Here is a 15,615-nt window from a genome sequence, read left to right on the forward strand (position 1 = left end):
ATTGAGTGGAGGAAGTGACCCCAGCAGAGGTGGATGAGGATAATGGAGCAGTAGCCATGGGAAGGGTGGTTGAAGGAAAAAAAAAAATTGTTAGACGTTTTAGGCTCGTGATACCATAAAGGATTTGAATGAAGTGTTGTCAAGCCCACCAAGAATTGTGGCCGACGATTGTATATATATTGATGAGTAACTTACAAGTACAATTGTATTAGGAGTGTGAGACTCTACATATAAGAAAGATAAGACTAGCAAACAGAAAGCTATCTACTCGTACGTCTAGGAGAAGAGAAGATGATTACGATGGTGAGTATTAGATAACAGAAGATAAGTCATGCTGCTTGATCAATTAATGAAACTTTATCACATTCGAGGTCCTCCTCCAAAAGAAACATATGAATAAGGTGCTGGTCCTTGTCCTTGGAAACTCGATAGAGGTCGAACTTCTCTGGATCCGGGAAGTATTCGGGGTTTTTATGTGTGGCACACATATTCCAGTGTACCTGCATATATGCATCATTACCTAGTCATGATTAATTAATTAATTAATTAAATAGAGGAGCAGTTTGCTTAATTAACAAGAATTCGTGAGGCCTAGCTAGCTAGCTTATTCATGCGATATGTACCGATCGACCTTCATTCCTTTTGGAATCAGATATCCTTCATAGGCGAAGTCGGTAATGGTCTCTCTAAACGTTCCCAAAATTGGTGGCAACAACCTCGATCAATACTTCACATGCCACATTGCCACGCTCCATGAATATTTCATCTTCTGCAAGTCGATCAGTACCGCTGTTCAGCAACTCTCCTTCTGCTTTAATTCTGCAATCTCCATCTGCTCTGTCCATACATAAACATACAGAATGTTTAATTTAATCTAACTTCCCAGCACGAAAAAATAAAAGAAAAAAGGAGAGTTACTAACAAGATGATAGAGCTGATCTTAACTATTTACCTTTAAGTACGGCATCATAAAGATGATATGATATCGGATGCGGAGGTGATTTGAGATTTGTTGTTCTTCATTGTGTTTCTGGACGGAAGTTATTTGGGTGTTCTTTGCTTGGAATCGTCATTGCCTCCTCCCAAGATCTCTCGATCTCATTCGATCGTGCAGCTTGATGCAACTCATTCTTTTGCAGCAGTGCAGACGCTGTTGTTGGGTTGCTGTTTGGGCCTGTGGAGTATTTCTTTGGGTTGTTTGGTTTGGACTTACTTGTTGTTCCTTTAAAATTCAAGTTTTGTTTGAAAAAAAAAAAAAAACTGAATTTGACGAGTGCTCTGAACTGTTGTGTTCAATATATTGATGTGGGATTTGGAAGACTGGAAATTGAAGGTATTTGTGGTTTGGGGGTGGTGTTCAGGGACCATTTTGGAGTCTTAAAATGGGCCATGGCTGTCCCCCAGATTGGTTATTTATCTCCAAGATCAGTTGAGGCTCTTGCTTCATGGACTTCGTTTCGCTGCTCATGTGGGATTTGGAAGACTGGAAATTGAAGGTGATGCCCTGTCTATTATTAATTCTTTACAAGTTGAGTGTGATGATTTAAGTCTGGAAGGACACCAGCTTCTAGATGAAGTTAAACTTGTAGTTGAGTCTTTTGAGTTTTGTAGTAGCCATTTTGTCAAGCGGGAAGGCAACAATATTGCTCACCGTTTAGCAAAAGAGGCTTTGAAAGTTGGTCAACCTTTTCTTTGTTTAGAGTCAGGGCCTCCTTGGCTCCTCCAGTGTGTCAGTATAGACTTTGTGTCTGAAGTCTAAGTGGGCAAGATTCAATCATCCTTGTAGGATCTTGTACCCTATCTCATTGTACTAAAGTTCATTATGAATGAAGTTCTCTTTCGATCAAAAAAATATATATCGATGTGGGAACTTTACCAACAGCCCCAAAATTCTCATTCAGAAAATATGGAATCCGCGAGTCAAAACGTACTCTATGGGTTTGAGTTTAAGGACGCAGTTGTTCTTGATCATTTTTTACCATGATTATGATTTATGAATTATGAGGAAACAGATGATTAGGAAGTCCTTTGGTAGGAACAGGAATAGGGTCCATGAATCTGGTGACAAGATTATACATGAAAAATTGAAAACCAATATCTTAAATCGAGTATATTCTTGTCCGGGACACATTCGAGGTCCTCCTTCAAAAGGACCATATATACGAGAAAGGAGGTGGTCCTTGTCCTTCAGAGCTTGACCGTTCAAACTTCTCTGGATCTGGAACGTATTCCGGGTTCTTATGTGTGGCAAACACATTCCAATGTAACTGTACACAAGAGGTATGAAAACGAGAAATGAAGACAATATATTCCAATATATGTACATATAGATTTTCACGAAGCTACTGGTACATGTAATGTAATGTACGTGCCTTCATTCCTTTTGGAATTAGATATCGCTCATAGACGAAGTCGGCGATGGCCTCCCTAAAAGTTCCACTATTTGGTGGCTGCAATCGCAATACTTCACATACCACGATCCATGTATATTTCTTCTTTGTATGTCCCCCCAGTTGAGCAACTCTTCTTCTCCTTTTGATTGTGCAATCTCCATTTGCTCTGCAAACCATATTTGTAGTTAATTACTAAGTCCCCAGCCTCATCTATCGATGGGTCCCTAATTTTGAGATGGCACTAATATATTGATTACATATCTGTCCTCTAGCTATGTGAGAACATGCTTAGCCAACAAACAAGGAGGTGTAGAGATTCGTGATCCAGAGAAATAGTGAAAAATTAGGAGATGGATATATAGTTGAAATCAAATACGTAAATAATTCAATTCATGTTTGATCCTACTGATTAATGGTATGAGCATTAATAGATTTATAGCTAGGTAGAGTAAATTTGCTTATGTATACAATGTACCTTCAAGGACAGCATCATAAACTGGAGCAAGCTGTGACAGAAACATGACAATGGAACACAAGGCTAGGTAATAATTTTAGTGTCGTAAGCGCCAAGTAATAGACCATACTACTTGTTGGCAATGTCTGATTCCGTCATCACTTCTCCATCGCAATATGTCTCCATAAGCAAGCTAGACATTACATCTAGCGGCGCATTCGCTAATTGTGCACGATCAGTCAAATTCAAATTCATGAGATCTATCTTCCTCTGGCTCAATTTCCCTCTTGATTTTTTTGGATGCTCTGATGGCTCTGTTGAAGTTGGTGCCCGGCAGATCTACTGGCAGCGAAACAAGCCCCGCAGATATATGCCGAATGGGTTGCTCTAGCTTGGCAATCACCTGTGGATTCTCGATGTTTAAGAAGAGTCTGCAGGATAATGCGAAGGTATACTTGTTTGCTAGTGACTTAGTGAGTGAAATTTGATCACTTGATTTCGATCCAGCGAGGACCAATGGATATCGAAATGGTGTTTGGTGACCTGATCCATGAAGCCTATATACTTTCGGAGAGCGTCAGGCTTGAGAAATGGAGATATGAGTTTGCGCATTCGGATGGTTTCTTGGGAGGTGTCTGTCTTGTTGGAGTTTGGGAACATGGATCTTTTCTAAGCTAGCAGGCCACCAGGACTTGACCAGTTTGTTCTCGCTTGAAAACAGGAATTTGTTTCCAGCAGCGGTACGGTGCACAGCATGGTCATAGATTCGCCGAGCAACGATGTCTTGAACACCTTGCAAGAGCCTGCTGTTGCTGCTGCAGCTGATGATAATGAGACATCGGAGTACCTTTTCCTTCGGTCTGCTACAAACTTTTTAGGGACACCCTTTCTGGCTGTGCGTAGATACTCGAGGGTTTCACCAACGATGGGCCAACCAGTGCTTTCTAGCGGCAGTTGATAAATTGTTACTTGTTGCCTAGGGATAGGAATAATTTTACACAACACATAGTAGAGAGAAGCAAAGAGAACTAACAGAGAAATGAACAAGCTAGGTAGTAGTTTCCATGGCCTATAGATCTGAGTTCAAGGCAAGCAAGATGCTGATTCATTCAGTTTCATATTATCCTACAGCTAGCTCCCTCTATCTAGCTGCCTAGCCGTTTTGGTACTCGGTACTCGTACCTAGCTGGCATGAGTCAACTTTAATAATTAATAAGTACTCCCTATATACATACATATACATATAACAATATATCATCTTTTAATTACAGTATAGTTATCAATTCCTATGCATAAAAATTTTCTCTGTGAGAGACAGAATGCGCCGCACGCGCTTGGACTTTGATCGAGGTTTAGCCGACGACACTCCGTGTCTGTGGAGTTTGCCTGGTCGTCGCTGTGAGGCTGCCAGACTGGTGATGATGGTCTAGGGTCTTCTGGCTTCTAGGATTTGCTGTGACTTGAAGTTTGAGCGCAAGATCTGGTTTTGTTTGGTTCGAAGCTTTTCTGCGGCTGGAGGATTCATGGTGTCCGGGTCAAGGGGCAGCGCAGGCTGGTGTTTGGCTCCAGGCATCCGCGGAAGCGCAACGTCGCCGTAGGGGTGCAGTCGACGCTCTAAGGTCCTCGAGGTGGTGGCGGTGTGGTATGCAGTGGTCCTTGAAGCGGGCTGCGACGATAGGGTGCGGTTGTGGCAGTGGTCTGTTTGAGGTGTGCCTCGTCCTCAGTGCAGGGAGGTGGAGGTGGAGGTGGAGGTGGAACAGGGCTGGTCAGTGATTTGGGCCCACGGTTTTGTTTTTCTGTGGGCCAATTGGGCTACTTAGTTTTGTAATCCTTTTTAAAGGAACTCTAGGATGGTAATTAATTTACTTTCTAATTTCTATAAGTCCCTAATTTTTTAGGGAGCTACGCACTTTTGTGCCTCCAGCGAATTCTCTAGAGTAGTACCGATGGAGAATTCATGCTATTTCGATGTATTTAATGTCAAATGAGTGACTTAGTTCTGTGTATCACTGTGGGTACTAACATATTTTCTTGTCTGTCTATAGATAACAGCGGAATGGTATGTAAGGGTCCAGTAGTGTTCACCTGGTCAGTTGCTGACCAAAGAATTTATGCTCAATAACCCTTAGATTTACATCCAAGGGTGGAAAACAAAACACTTCAACTTAATAATAATTCTCTCTGCCATTGGATTTACATCCAATGGTGGTTGAGCATTATTTTCTTGGTCAATAACTGACCAAGTGAACATTTTCGTGTAAGGGTCATTCTAGCTTTTGATCAATATATAGGCTGTCTTCATAAAAAAAAAAAAAAAAAAAAGTATATAATCTTTTAATTAGTAGAGTCAACCAAACCAAACAGACGGAATAAAAATTACAAATATATACATTTTCAAAAAAAAAAATTACAAATATATACATGTTTTATTTTTTATTTTTTTGAACATTGGAATTGGTTTTTGGATTGGGCCATTGGGGAGGTTGCCCACCAGCCCAGGAACTGAACCATTCGTGGTTTGCATGAACTCAACTAACATCTAGGTCCAATGCTGATTACCATGTAAGAGTAGTCAGACCCACCTAATCTAAGGTTTTTCACCTTGAAAGCATGCTAGCATTTGGTTGTCAGGCCTTGTAATGACCTAGACTCTCTAGAAGCTGACACACATCATCACATGGGTCTCGCAAGACCCCAGTATTCAACAACCTACCAATGAGAGACTTGTGAATATTGGGACTCGAACTTGAGTGGGGGTTCCACTCAAGCAAGTGTTTTACCATTCCTGTCAACCCCTTATTAGCAATTACAAATACATGTTGAGTCTGCCGCACACATTACACATAAAGAACAGGGTAGCTAGGGGAGCTAACAGCCCTAGCTCAACAGCTCCAATAAACTGAAGACTGAACTAAACGAGTACGTACTGATCATCTAAACAAAGCCTTTTACGTCCCCATGTTATTAATTCTTTAATAGATACAAAGTTAATTACAATAATAGCGAAGGCAACGCGCGCGCGCACATATATATATAATACGTACTCTTTTGGTCTGTGATGGATCAATCATGATGATGATTGTGAGGAAAGAGGCGAATTGGAAGTCCTTTGGTAGGAATAAGAACAGGGTCCATGATCATTTTCTCGTCCGGAAAAACCATCTCCCACTTAAACCTAGTGACCACGTTATGCATGAAAACTAGTATTTTGAATCGAGCATACTCTTTTCCAGGGCACATCCGAGGTCCTCCTCCAAAAGGAACATATGAATAAGGAGCTGGTCCTTGTCCTTGTCCTTGGAACCTTGACGGGTCGAACTTCTCAGGATCCGGGAAGTAATCCGGGTTTTTATGTGTGGCATACATATTCCAGTGTAAGTGTAACTGCATATATACATCATAATTTGTATACTTAGTAATATTGATCAACACGTTACACATGTACGTATACATTAATTAATTAGAGGGAGGGTAGTTTGCTTAATTAGCTAGCTTATGCATGCGATATGTACCTACCTTCATCCTTTTGGAATTAGATATCCTTCGTAGGCGAAGAGTGAAGCGAAGTCGGTAATGGCCTCTCTAAAGGTTCCCAAAATTGGTGGCAACAACCTCAACACTACACATGCCACGCTCCATGAATATTTCATCTTCTTCAAGTCACCCCAATTCAGCAACTCTCATTCTGCTTTTGATTCTGCAATCTCCATTTGCTCTGTCCATACACAAGCATATATAATATATATTTAATTTAATATAATTTCTCAGCACCAGAAAAAAAGGAGAGCTGTGAACAAGATGATAGCTGATTAACTATTTACCTTTAAGTACGGTATCATAAAAATGTGGAAGCTGCGACTGATGCATGACTATGGAGACCAAAGTAGTGCTTATGTTGTCGTAAGCACCGACTATGAAGCCATACAACTTGTTGGCAATGTCTGATTCCTTCATCTCTTCCCCGTCGCTATATGTCTCCATCAGCAACCTAGACAACAAATCTTGATGATCGAAAGCTGCTGCAGCAACCTCGTGATCACTACTTGTCTCCAAAAGATGAAGATGGAGATCTATCCTTCTCTGCTTAATCATTTTCTCAATTTCTTTCTTGATTTGCTTGGATGCTCTAATGGCTCGGTTGAATTTTGTGCCTGGAAAATCTAGTGGCAAAGAAATGAACCCTGAAGATATATGCCGAATTGGCTCCTCTAGTTTGGCAACTAATTTTGGATCATCAATGTTTAAGAAGAGTCTGCATGCCAATGTGAAGGTGTACTTCTTTGCAAGCGGGTGAACTTTTATGATCACGATTTCATCGTCTTCTTTTTCATAATCAAATAATGAAAACGACCAATACACGTCCAAATGCTGTTTGGTGACTTCATCCATGACCCCTATGTACCTGTGGAGAGCATCAGGCTTGAGAAACGGAGACAAAACTTTGCGCAATCGAATGGACTCTTGGGTGGTGTCTGTTTTCTCAGAGTTGGCAAAGATCTTTTCGAAATTTGCAGGCCACCAAGACTTGACGAGTTTGTTCTCATTAGAAAATAGGAATTTGTTTCCAGCTGCAGTGCACATCACGGCCATAGATTCACGCAGCAGTGAGGTCTTGAACACCTTGCAGGATGAGTGCTTGTTCCTCCTGTCCACTATGAACTTTTCAGGAACACCCTGTTTGGCTGTGCGTAGATACTCTAGGGTTTCACCAATGATTGGCCAACCAGTGCTTCCTGGTGGCAGCTCAACGGCCACTTCATGTTCGGTGCCGCTGCCTAGGATTAACATTACTGTTCAACAAACGAAAAAGATAGAGAGAAACAAAGAGAACCAAAGCAAGGATGACGAACAACTCCGCCTCCATTGTTGTAGGTTGGGCTGTGTGCGTAAGTTTTGGTCAATTAATTCTTGAGCCAAGGTGATCCAAGAAACTTGCGTAGTGGATTTTATTCATTTGAAAAGCTGACTAACTTCCACAAATCATGTCAAACTCGTGCAGAGGCCAAACATAAGAACTCGAGGACTCGAGGCGATGTAAATCAGTTTCTACTCATTGAGTTGGGGGACAGAGACCGAGGCCTAAATTCTGTGCAATAGAAAGTTCTATTGAATAGAATCTATTCAATTGCCATACGATCATTATAGTTAGCAATTTAATTCATTTACTGGCTAGCAATTTAATATAATCGGTTATATTAACCTCCCCGCCTCCCAAACAACAGCTTTTCAACATTGCTACTTAAAACTATATAGATAACATAATACGTCAAAAATGACGAAATAACAATCCACTTCATTATACACAGAAATGTCATCCTAACGATTAGGAGATTAGAAACTAGATACAATTAGCACTAGTAGCCATGTAATCATCAAGAAACGAAACAGAAACAGCAGGCATTGCAAACCCCGCACTGCTACAGTCTGAACCAGGAAGCTGACATGATATTCTCAATGTTGTGCTATCCACTGAACATCTTCTATACGATAAGTTCATCTTCAAGATAGTTATATTCAAAGGTAAACTCGGTTTTGATCCTTTGACACCTGTACAAACATCATATAAGGACAAGACATCCAACATAGTTAGATCGTTATATTTTGTGAAAACTTGTATCTTGTTAGAGAGTGGGATATGAATACCAAAAGTTGCAATATACTTAAAAGCATCTAAATGCAAATCAAAACCTAGACTCCAGATACAAACTCTAAATGTGACTGGCTGCAAAAAGTAAAACTCAAAAGATCAATAGAATTGTACCATCCATGTTGTAGATCATCATTGGCAATATGGAAGTCAAAGTACACATATGTACCCTGTTCATATTCATCAGTAGCAACTTTTGGCTCTTCGTGTCGTTGAAACCAAGTGTTGTATTTCCTGTGGTATCTCCAAGATTGCTTCTTCAACTCTTTGGCAGCCAAATATTGCTGGTAAGTGTTCTGCAGGCAATAACAGACTTGATCACAGTTCATATTGATTGCATTGTAGGACTATATGATACAATGCATGTCAATGAAGTGATATAATTTACCTGCTGATAGTAAAATGCAAAGAACAGTGTATCAGTAGAATACTGTTCAGAACCCAAACGTTCCCAGAAAGCAGGATTATTAACTATAGGTGCTTGAACTTGGGGATAGCTAGGAGGAGTTATTGCAGGGTGCCTCTGCAGAACGCAAGGAGTTATGAATAAAAAACGAGACTAAGAGAAAAGTATATCAAAGAAGAAGGTAACTGGGTCCATACTGGAGTGTAGCTTCTTGCACGTTCAGAGTCTTTGGGTTGTGGAAGTTTGTAATAAGCAGCCTCAAGCATCTGCAAATTATACAACTGATCATGCATTGCCCCAGAATTGGCAGTTGATCCGGAGAGGTTATCGCCAATTGCACCAAGATCAGAAACACTTCTTCGGCCAATAACACCAAGGCTAGCAGAAGGTTGACTCGACTGCAAAGGTTGCCCAGGAGAGAGATCGATATCTCGAGGTACTTGAGAAGACTCAGTCAAAGAGCTAGAAACGCCAGTCTACAAAACATATCATTTTATAAGCAACACAAATCAAGCCACATCTCAACCATTCTTCTACAAATAAAGCAGCATCTTGATGATGTACACTACAATCATCTCAAGACAGGAAAATGTTTCTTCCAAATCAGGAGTTAAGCAGTGGCTGAATATAAGAAAATTGACTCGAAACCAGAGACTGATATAAACATATGTTCAAAAAATATAAAACTAAAAAACCTCAACTAAATGATTACGAACACACAGGAGCATGTATGAGTAGCATGTTTGATTAGAATTATTATCATGCCAGAAAGAAAGCATATAGGAGTGAGAGGAGGCATGGATTAGTGGGTAAACAAATACAGGGAAGAGGAAGAATGCATAAATAAATCGCTTTATCCTCACCATTAACTGGTAAAGGTAAGTCGTGAAAGATGTTTAGTATATTGAAGGTGCTTTGGAATAAACTGACTGTAACACAACTTCTGAAGCCTATCCTAGTAGATACTACATTTTTACATAGAGAGTACCCGTCATGGAATAAACAGACATCAATGAATATTTAAAACAACTGACAGCCTGAGCTACAAGGGAGGAAATTTTGCCTACATAACCATAGAAGTGTTATTTTTTTCTCATATAACCAGATGACAAGCATGCGGAAAATAGTGAACAAGAAAACATATTCAGCATACCAGAGAATCAATTGCATATGAGGCTTTCATATCATCCTCATTCATTAGATTCTTTACGAGCCCAGAACTAGGAGCAGATTCAGACGTCGAGTCATCAGGAAGATTCTGTTGCTGCTGGTCCTCAACTTTTGGATGACCAGCATCTGCATTACATAAAACAATTAATCATTCAACAGGGTTCTTAAGATACTTCATTATTATATCATTTAGATCTTAAGAACTTAATTCAGGTGAATACAGCACAGAAAGCTGTCAAAATTATTAAAAGATGAAAACCGAACATGCTTGAGATCTAAGTTTTCAAAATTCAAATTAAACAAGCAAAAGGGAATCTATAACAATAAAATGAAGGACGTAGATGGTTTGTATTTAGGAATACTATAACTCTCTTCAGGTGTAAGTTTGGCTTCTATGTGGACAGTTCGGACGGAAAGGAGTAAAAGAATTCTAAATTATAAGATGAAGAATTCTAAATTATAACATGACATAATGCAATACAAACAGATACTATGCTCTTAGGGTTTGGGAAATTCCCTTTTTCCAAGTTCAATGTAACATTTTTTATAATATATTGGTCTCATTAGTCTTTCATAGTACTACTGCTTTCTCTTTTACATTATGTCATGTTTCTGATTAAGGGAAACAGAAAAATACTAACCAAGTGCAATGAAGCCAGCTAGCATATTTTATCACAGGGAAAAAAAAAACAAACAAAAAAGAAACTCAATTAACTTGTTAACAGAAAATTATGGTGTTTTTGACCTTATTATATTTGATTCAGAGATGGCATATATGAAAGATAAGGCACAGAAATTTGCTCAAACTATAACGTTGACCTAAAGGAGGAACTATTACCAGCTTCTTTTGGTCCACTTGACATCAATGCCTGTGGATTAGCCTGTGGAGACTGTTGGTGGATGGAATTTAGCTGCTGCTGTAAGGCAGTAGATGAAACAGTCCCAAGACCTACCCCAAGTCCCATGCCAGCTTGAGAAGGTACAGATGAGCTTGCAGAATTAAACTGCATATTTGATCAAATGTTATGCAAAACAATTTTTTTATATGTATTTGTTGGTATTTCTCTATAACAACATCCAGAAGGAATTGGAACACCAAATAAAGCACCAAACTGGATGTTTCTGGAAGAAAGAACAGAACATATCCCTTAAGCTGATGTAAAGAATAGTCAACAAACCTTGAATGACAAACTCAATCTTGAGAACCGAGAATCAAGTTTAAAGAGGAGCGCAGAAACCCTAAACCTAAAATGAGTTGCTTATTGAACAAACTTATAGGATGGATGTTGAACCAAAAACAGTAAAGAGAACCTGTTGCAAGAGTGGATTCTGCTGCTGAGTAGAAAACTGCTTAGAATTTCCACCAGCAAGAGTGGGCATGCTAAGAATGGTACTGTGACCTTGTTGCTGCACTTGCTGGAGCCGCTGCAAGAACTTCTCCCTCTGATCAGGTGCTATTTCCGTTCTTCCACGAAACAATCCCTGAAAAAGAAGACAAGTTTTAATCTATTCAATAACAATTTGAATTATATGCTGCAGTCAAACATAATATAGGTATAAATGTACAATAACAATGCAGCAACAAACATGTTCATCTCTACAAATGTTAGGCCTGTAAGGAGCTAATATAATATGAGCCAATGAATCCATTATTATTTTAGCGTGCACGCGCGCGCCACATACCGCTTCATTCTGGTTTGGGAAGGAATTTCCGGGCCTCCATTGCATGCCAGAGACCATAGAAGGGGAAAATGCTCGGCCAGGTATAGCAGTAGCCTCACTTGTATTACTAGAATCAACTGGCCCAGTTCCATCACTGGGTTTGGAAGCCTGAGGCAAGATCATCCGGTTGCTCAGAGGGGAAACAAGAGACTGTACCACACCACTACTTCCAAGTCTCTCATCAGCTCCCAAAATATTTCTCTTTGCTACATCAGTAGCAGAGGGGACTGCACCCAGGGCATTATTACTAGGAACCACAGTGCTCGAACTAAGAGGTATGCTAGATGGGATCTGGCCAGTGAGGCCACCTCTACCAATGCCTCTCACAACTCCAGTATCAGAAAGTGATGGTGATGCTCTACGTCCAGGGAAGCTTGCTACTTCTTCTTCCTTCACAGAAGGAGACAGACTTACAGGAGATGGAGAACGAGCAGCCCCTGCATTCTCTGTGACACCACGAACAGCATTTGAACCAGCAACAGCTGAAACAGTTGGTACACCAGGCAAACTGAGAGATGAAACATTCAAAGAGACAGGAGTTGCATGATTCCCAGTTGGTGTTGATGCAGCAGAACCAAGTGCACTGCTTTTAGGAGGTGGAGTTCTAGCAATGTTATCAGGATTACTGTTATCCTGGGAAACTGTATCCTCAACCGGCTCTTGTACAGGAGTACTTGGTTGGTTAGTGGTAATAACAATGGGCTGCAAAAAGAAAACAAATATTCCTTAGTAAAGCAGTGTGAATTGAGACAGAACCTAACAGAACAGAAGCAGAGGACATCAACATTCTATTAAAGAAAAAAACTCTTCTAACAAATTAATCTCCCTATTTTGATGGTTGACTTTGATGACACCCTAGTTTATAGTGCCCCTAGAGCGGTTAAACCAAAAATGATCCAATTTGACATAAAGTCTGCTCAGAAACTGACAAAAAAGAAGGAAATAACAAAGAGATAACTTTTTCATGGTGAATCTTACCTGTCGGCAAACAAGGAAAAGTGAACAAGTCACCAAAACTATATGCAACTCAATCAACTGTATATCATTTTTTTAAATATAGGAAACAATATTGCCCAGTACATGTGAACTCATTGATAAATAACAGATGACTGAGATCCACCGATTATGACTAGACATTAGAGACAAGTATTACACGATGTAATAAAAGCAAAAAATTTCAATTTAAAGGTGCAATCAAAGAAAAATGTCTACTTGAGGATGCGACTAAAGTTGGGTTTCTTAAACAAAACCCGTACAGCTTCAACTCCTCAACATCCTACTCATGACAACAACATTGACTCAAGATTTTGAGAAAGACGTACAGGCATTTGAGATGCTGATGCTGCCAAAGAAGTCTTCAAGCCAAGCATCGGTGCACCCTGCCCCCCAAAAGAAACGAAAATTAAATGGGTTTCTACGTGATCATTAAACCTTAAATCTTAGTATATTAACAAAGAATGATAGTCACTAGACATACCAGGTAAAAAGTGGTCAACTACCCACTTAAAGTTACAGAAAAAAAAAATAAACAAAAATTACAGAAATAACTTAGTGAAGCACAAGGTTTTCTAGTTAAATTGCCGAAACCCACCAAAAAAGGAACTCTGCTGGCATTGCAGAGTCTTGATATCAAATGTTAACAGTTTGGAATTGCTCTAATAATCAAATGATAATAGAACAGCATATTTTCCACATGTCCATCTTAACTGACATTAAATTAATTTACACACTCCATATAAGAAACATATATAGAAATTGCATACAAAAGAAAATTACCTTGACAAGACCAGGAGGAACAATATCTTCAAGGGACTCCACCTTGTCTAATGGTAAGGTACTGTAAAGCTCATCAACTTCACTAAACTCATCAAAGTCCTCCTAAAAATAACATAGTAGACGAAAAGGTCAAACATAGGGAATCCAACAACATACATAGATCATTCACATGCAATACTGTATATGAGAAGATGTGCAAGACACAACAAGAGAAACCATGATAAAGAACAGCGTGTCAGCATTTATTACTAGATACCATAAAGATTGTTGAACAGAGGAAGTTAAGAATTTTAAAGCATCACAGACCTGATTACGTTCAACATAGTCTTCCAAAAAGTCTTTGACATCATTGACCTGCTCAGGACTGAGTTCATCATTATCCAATAACCTTAAGATCAGTTCCAACTTCATTATATGAGCCTTATGCCGGGTAATAGATGTCTCTAGATGGGTCTGCCAGACAAAACAAAGATTGTCAGAGATGCAAAAAGGACGTACATCTGTTAAGCGTGAGTTTTCTTTCTCCTACCAGTCTAGGCGGTCTGCCCTTTCCTTTCTTGACTGATACCCCCTCAATCTCAGCTTCAAAGCTGTCAATCTGAGATTCCAACTCCCCTACCTACTTGACACCACGAAGTACTACATTATCCACCATATGATGTTTGAACATTCAAGTACAGAACTTATAAATTTGATCGCATCAAATGTAAAGCCAAAGACCATCTATGACAGGTAAAAATAAGTTAATAATACAACATATGGGAAGCCATATCTAAACAAAACAGCATCAAATTTATAAAACTACATAAAGACAAAAAATGAAAACAATTCGACCATAAACCAATTAAGAACTCCACCTAAAAATATCACTAGACATGGAGAAAAAGTGAACAAATAAAAGGATTTACCTAAAGTTTCACACGCAAATCAAACTAGGGGTGGACAAAAGCCTTAGACAAAAAGGTCATTAGCATTGGACCCAAACACAAAGCCTTAAACAAATAGACCATGCATAAAATGTAAAGATGGTGCAAGGATAATTTATAGTGCAAATGGAGCAGACACATTTCACAGCATACTGCTTTGCCTAGTCACAGGCCTTCTGAGACGCACAATAAGATAAAAATAGAACCAACAAACAAGGCAAAAGCTTTCGAGTTATATACCACAGTGTTTATCCAATCCCTTGTCTCTGATTTAGCCTTCTCCTTCGGATCCTATATCATTATAAAGGAATGACAACATCAACAGATGCAATGGCATAAAAAGACACGCACAGTGCCAGAATGACATGATCAGCCAACAGAAACAGAAACCATGAACTGAATTGATTAAAATGAAGTAACAAGCAAAAGGAGTAGTTACAGTTTTTGGTTGTTGGCCCAATCCCTCTTTAGAAAAAGCTTTGGTTTTGGTCTCCTTTTCGCATATCTTAAACCTTTCCATTTCACGCTCAATAAGCTTCCGAGCATCCACCAGAGCCTGCTCGTATGAGGCACTCACCTACAATCAACATATGAAATGATTAATCGGCATCCCGAAACAATCATCAAGCAAAAGTATTCACAAGTAAAGAGTTGGACCTTCTTATCCTTGATTTCACTGGACTGAATCCAAGTCTTGATTTGGTCCCTGTACCGCTGGAGCTTCTTAATCTCCTTCTTCAAGTCGGCCTCAAACTTCTCCTTCTGGTTCGCATTATCTGTGTCATAAACCTATCGCATTGCGCAGAAAGCATGAATCAGTAGCAATTCCGGTTTGCAATTTGTAAAGCAAAGCAAAAGAGGGCACAGACCTTATTCCAAATGCTGTCGAACACATCCACGCCTTCTTGGACCTTCTTGAGAACCCGGTCGATCTCGCCCTGGAGCTTCCGGCTCGCCCCCATCCTCTAATTCTCCAATTGAATTATCTGATTAGATTGCAACACCGCTAGGGTTAGGGTTTTTGATTGCTTGCGCTCAACTCTGCGTTCGCGTTCGAAAACGAGAAAAAAAAAGAAGAAGAAGGCGAAGTAGCAGAAGAAGTAGTTGGTTGGGTTTTTTAT

At 39.6% G+C, this 15,615-nt stretch overlaps 3 protein-coding genes and 1 pseudogene across 4 annotated transcripts; all 4 read right to left on the minus strand.

The window, feature by feature from the left end:
- Window positions 1-1,991: 1,991 nt before the first annotated feature.
- LOC112176175 lies at window positions 1,992-3,102 on the minus strand (annotated as a pseudogene).
- Window positions 3,103-5,910: 2,808 nt separating this feature from the next.
- LOC112175750 (cytochrome P450 716A1) lies at window positions 5,911-7,606 on the minus strand. The gene is made up of 3 exons (XM_040510590.1): window positions 6,669-7,606; window positions 6,364-6,562; window positions 5,911-6,231 (listed from the first exon to the last, which is right to left on the minus strand). The coding sequence occupies exons 2-3, from the start codon at window positions 6,367-6,369 to the stop codon at window positions 5,911-5,913; spliced, it is 327 nt and encodes a 108-aa protein (XP_040366524.1). The 5' UTR covers window positions 6,370-6,562; window positions 6,669-7,606.
- LOC121048764 (beta-amyrin 28-monooxygenase-like) lies at window positions 6,661-7,635 on the minus strand. Its single transcript, XM_040510591.1, has one exon. The coding sequence runs from the start codon at window positions 7,633-7,635 to the stop codon at window positions 6,661-6,663; it is 975 nt and encodes a 324-aa protein (XP_040366525.1).
- Window positions 7,636-8,059: 424 nt separating this feature from the next.
- Window positions 8,060-15,592, minus strand: LOC112177112 (general negative regulator of transcription subunit 3). 2 transcript variants are annotated; one of them, XM_024315316.2, is made up of 16 exons: window positions 15,364-15,592; window positions 15,152-15,283; window positions 14,934-15,071; window positions 14,735-14,785; window positions 14,098-14,187; window positions 13,875-14,021; window positions 13,569-13,670; window positions 13,115-13,171; window positions 11,754-12,494; window positions 11,382-11,552; window positions 10,909-11,074; window positions 10,054-10,196; window positions 9,098-9,376; window positions 8,883-9,017; window positions 8,609-8,790; window positions 8,060-8,394 (listed from the first exon to the last, which is right to left on the minus strand). In XM_024315316.2, the coding sequence occupies exons 1-16, from the start codon at window positions 15,454-15,456 to the stop codon at window positions 8,328-8,330; spliced, it is 2,694 nt and encodes an 897-aa protein (XP_024171084.1). In that variant the 5' UTR covers window positions 15,457-15,592; the 3' UTR covers window positions 8,060-8,327. The 2 variants fall into 2 exon arrangements, with proteins under 2 accessions (XP_024171084.1, XP_024171086.1); XM_024315318.2 differs by lacking the exon at window positions 13,115-13,171.
- Between the last annotated feature and the right edge of the window lie 23 nt (window positions 15,593-15,615).

Source organism: Rosa chinensis, chromosome 7 (genome assembly GCF_002994745.2).
Source record: "Rosa chinensis cultivar Old Blush chromosome 7, RchiOBHm-V2, whole genome shotgun sequence".
NCBI classification, from domain to species: domain Eukaryota; kingdom Viridiplantae; phylum Streptophyta; class Magnoliopsida; order Rosales; family Rosaceae; genus Rosa; species Rosa chinensis.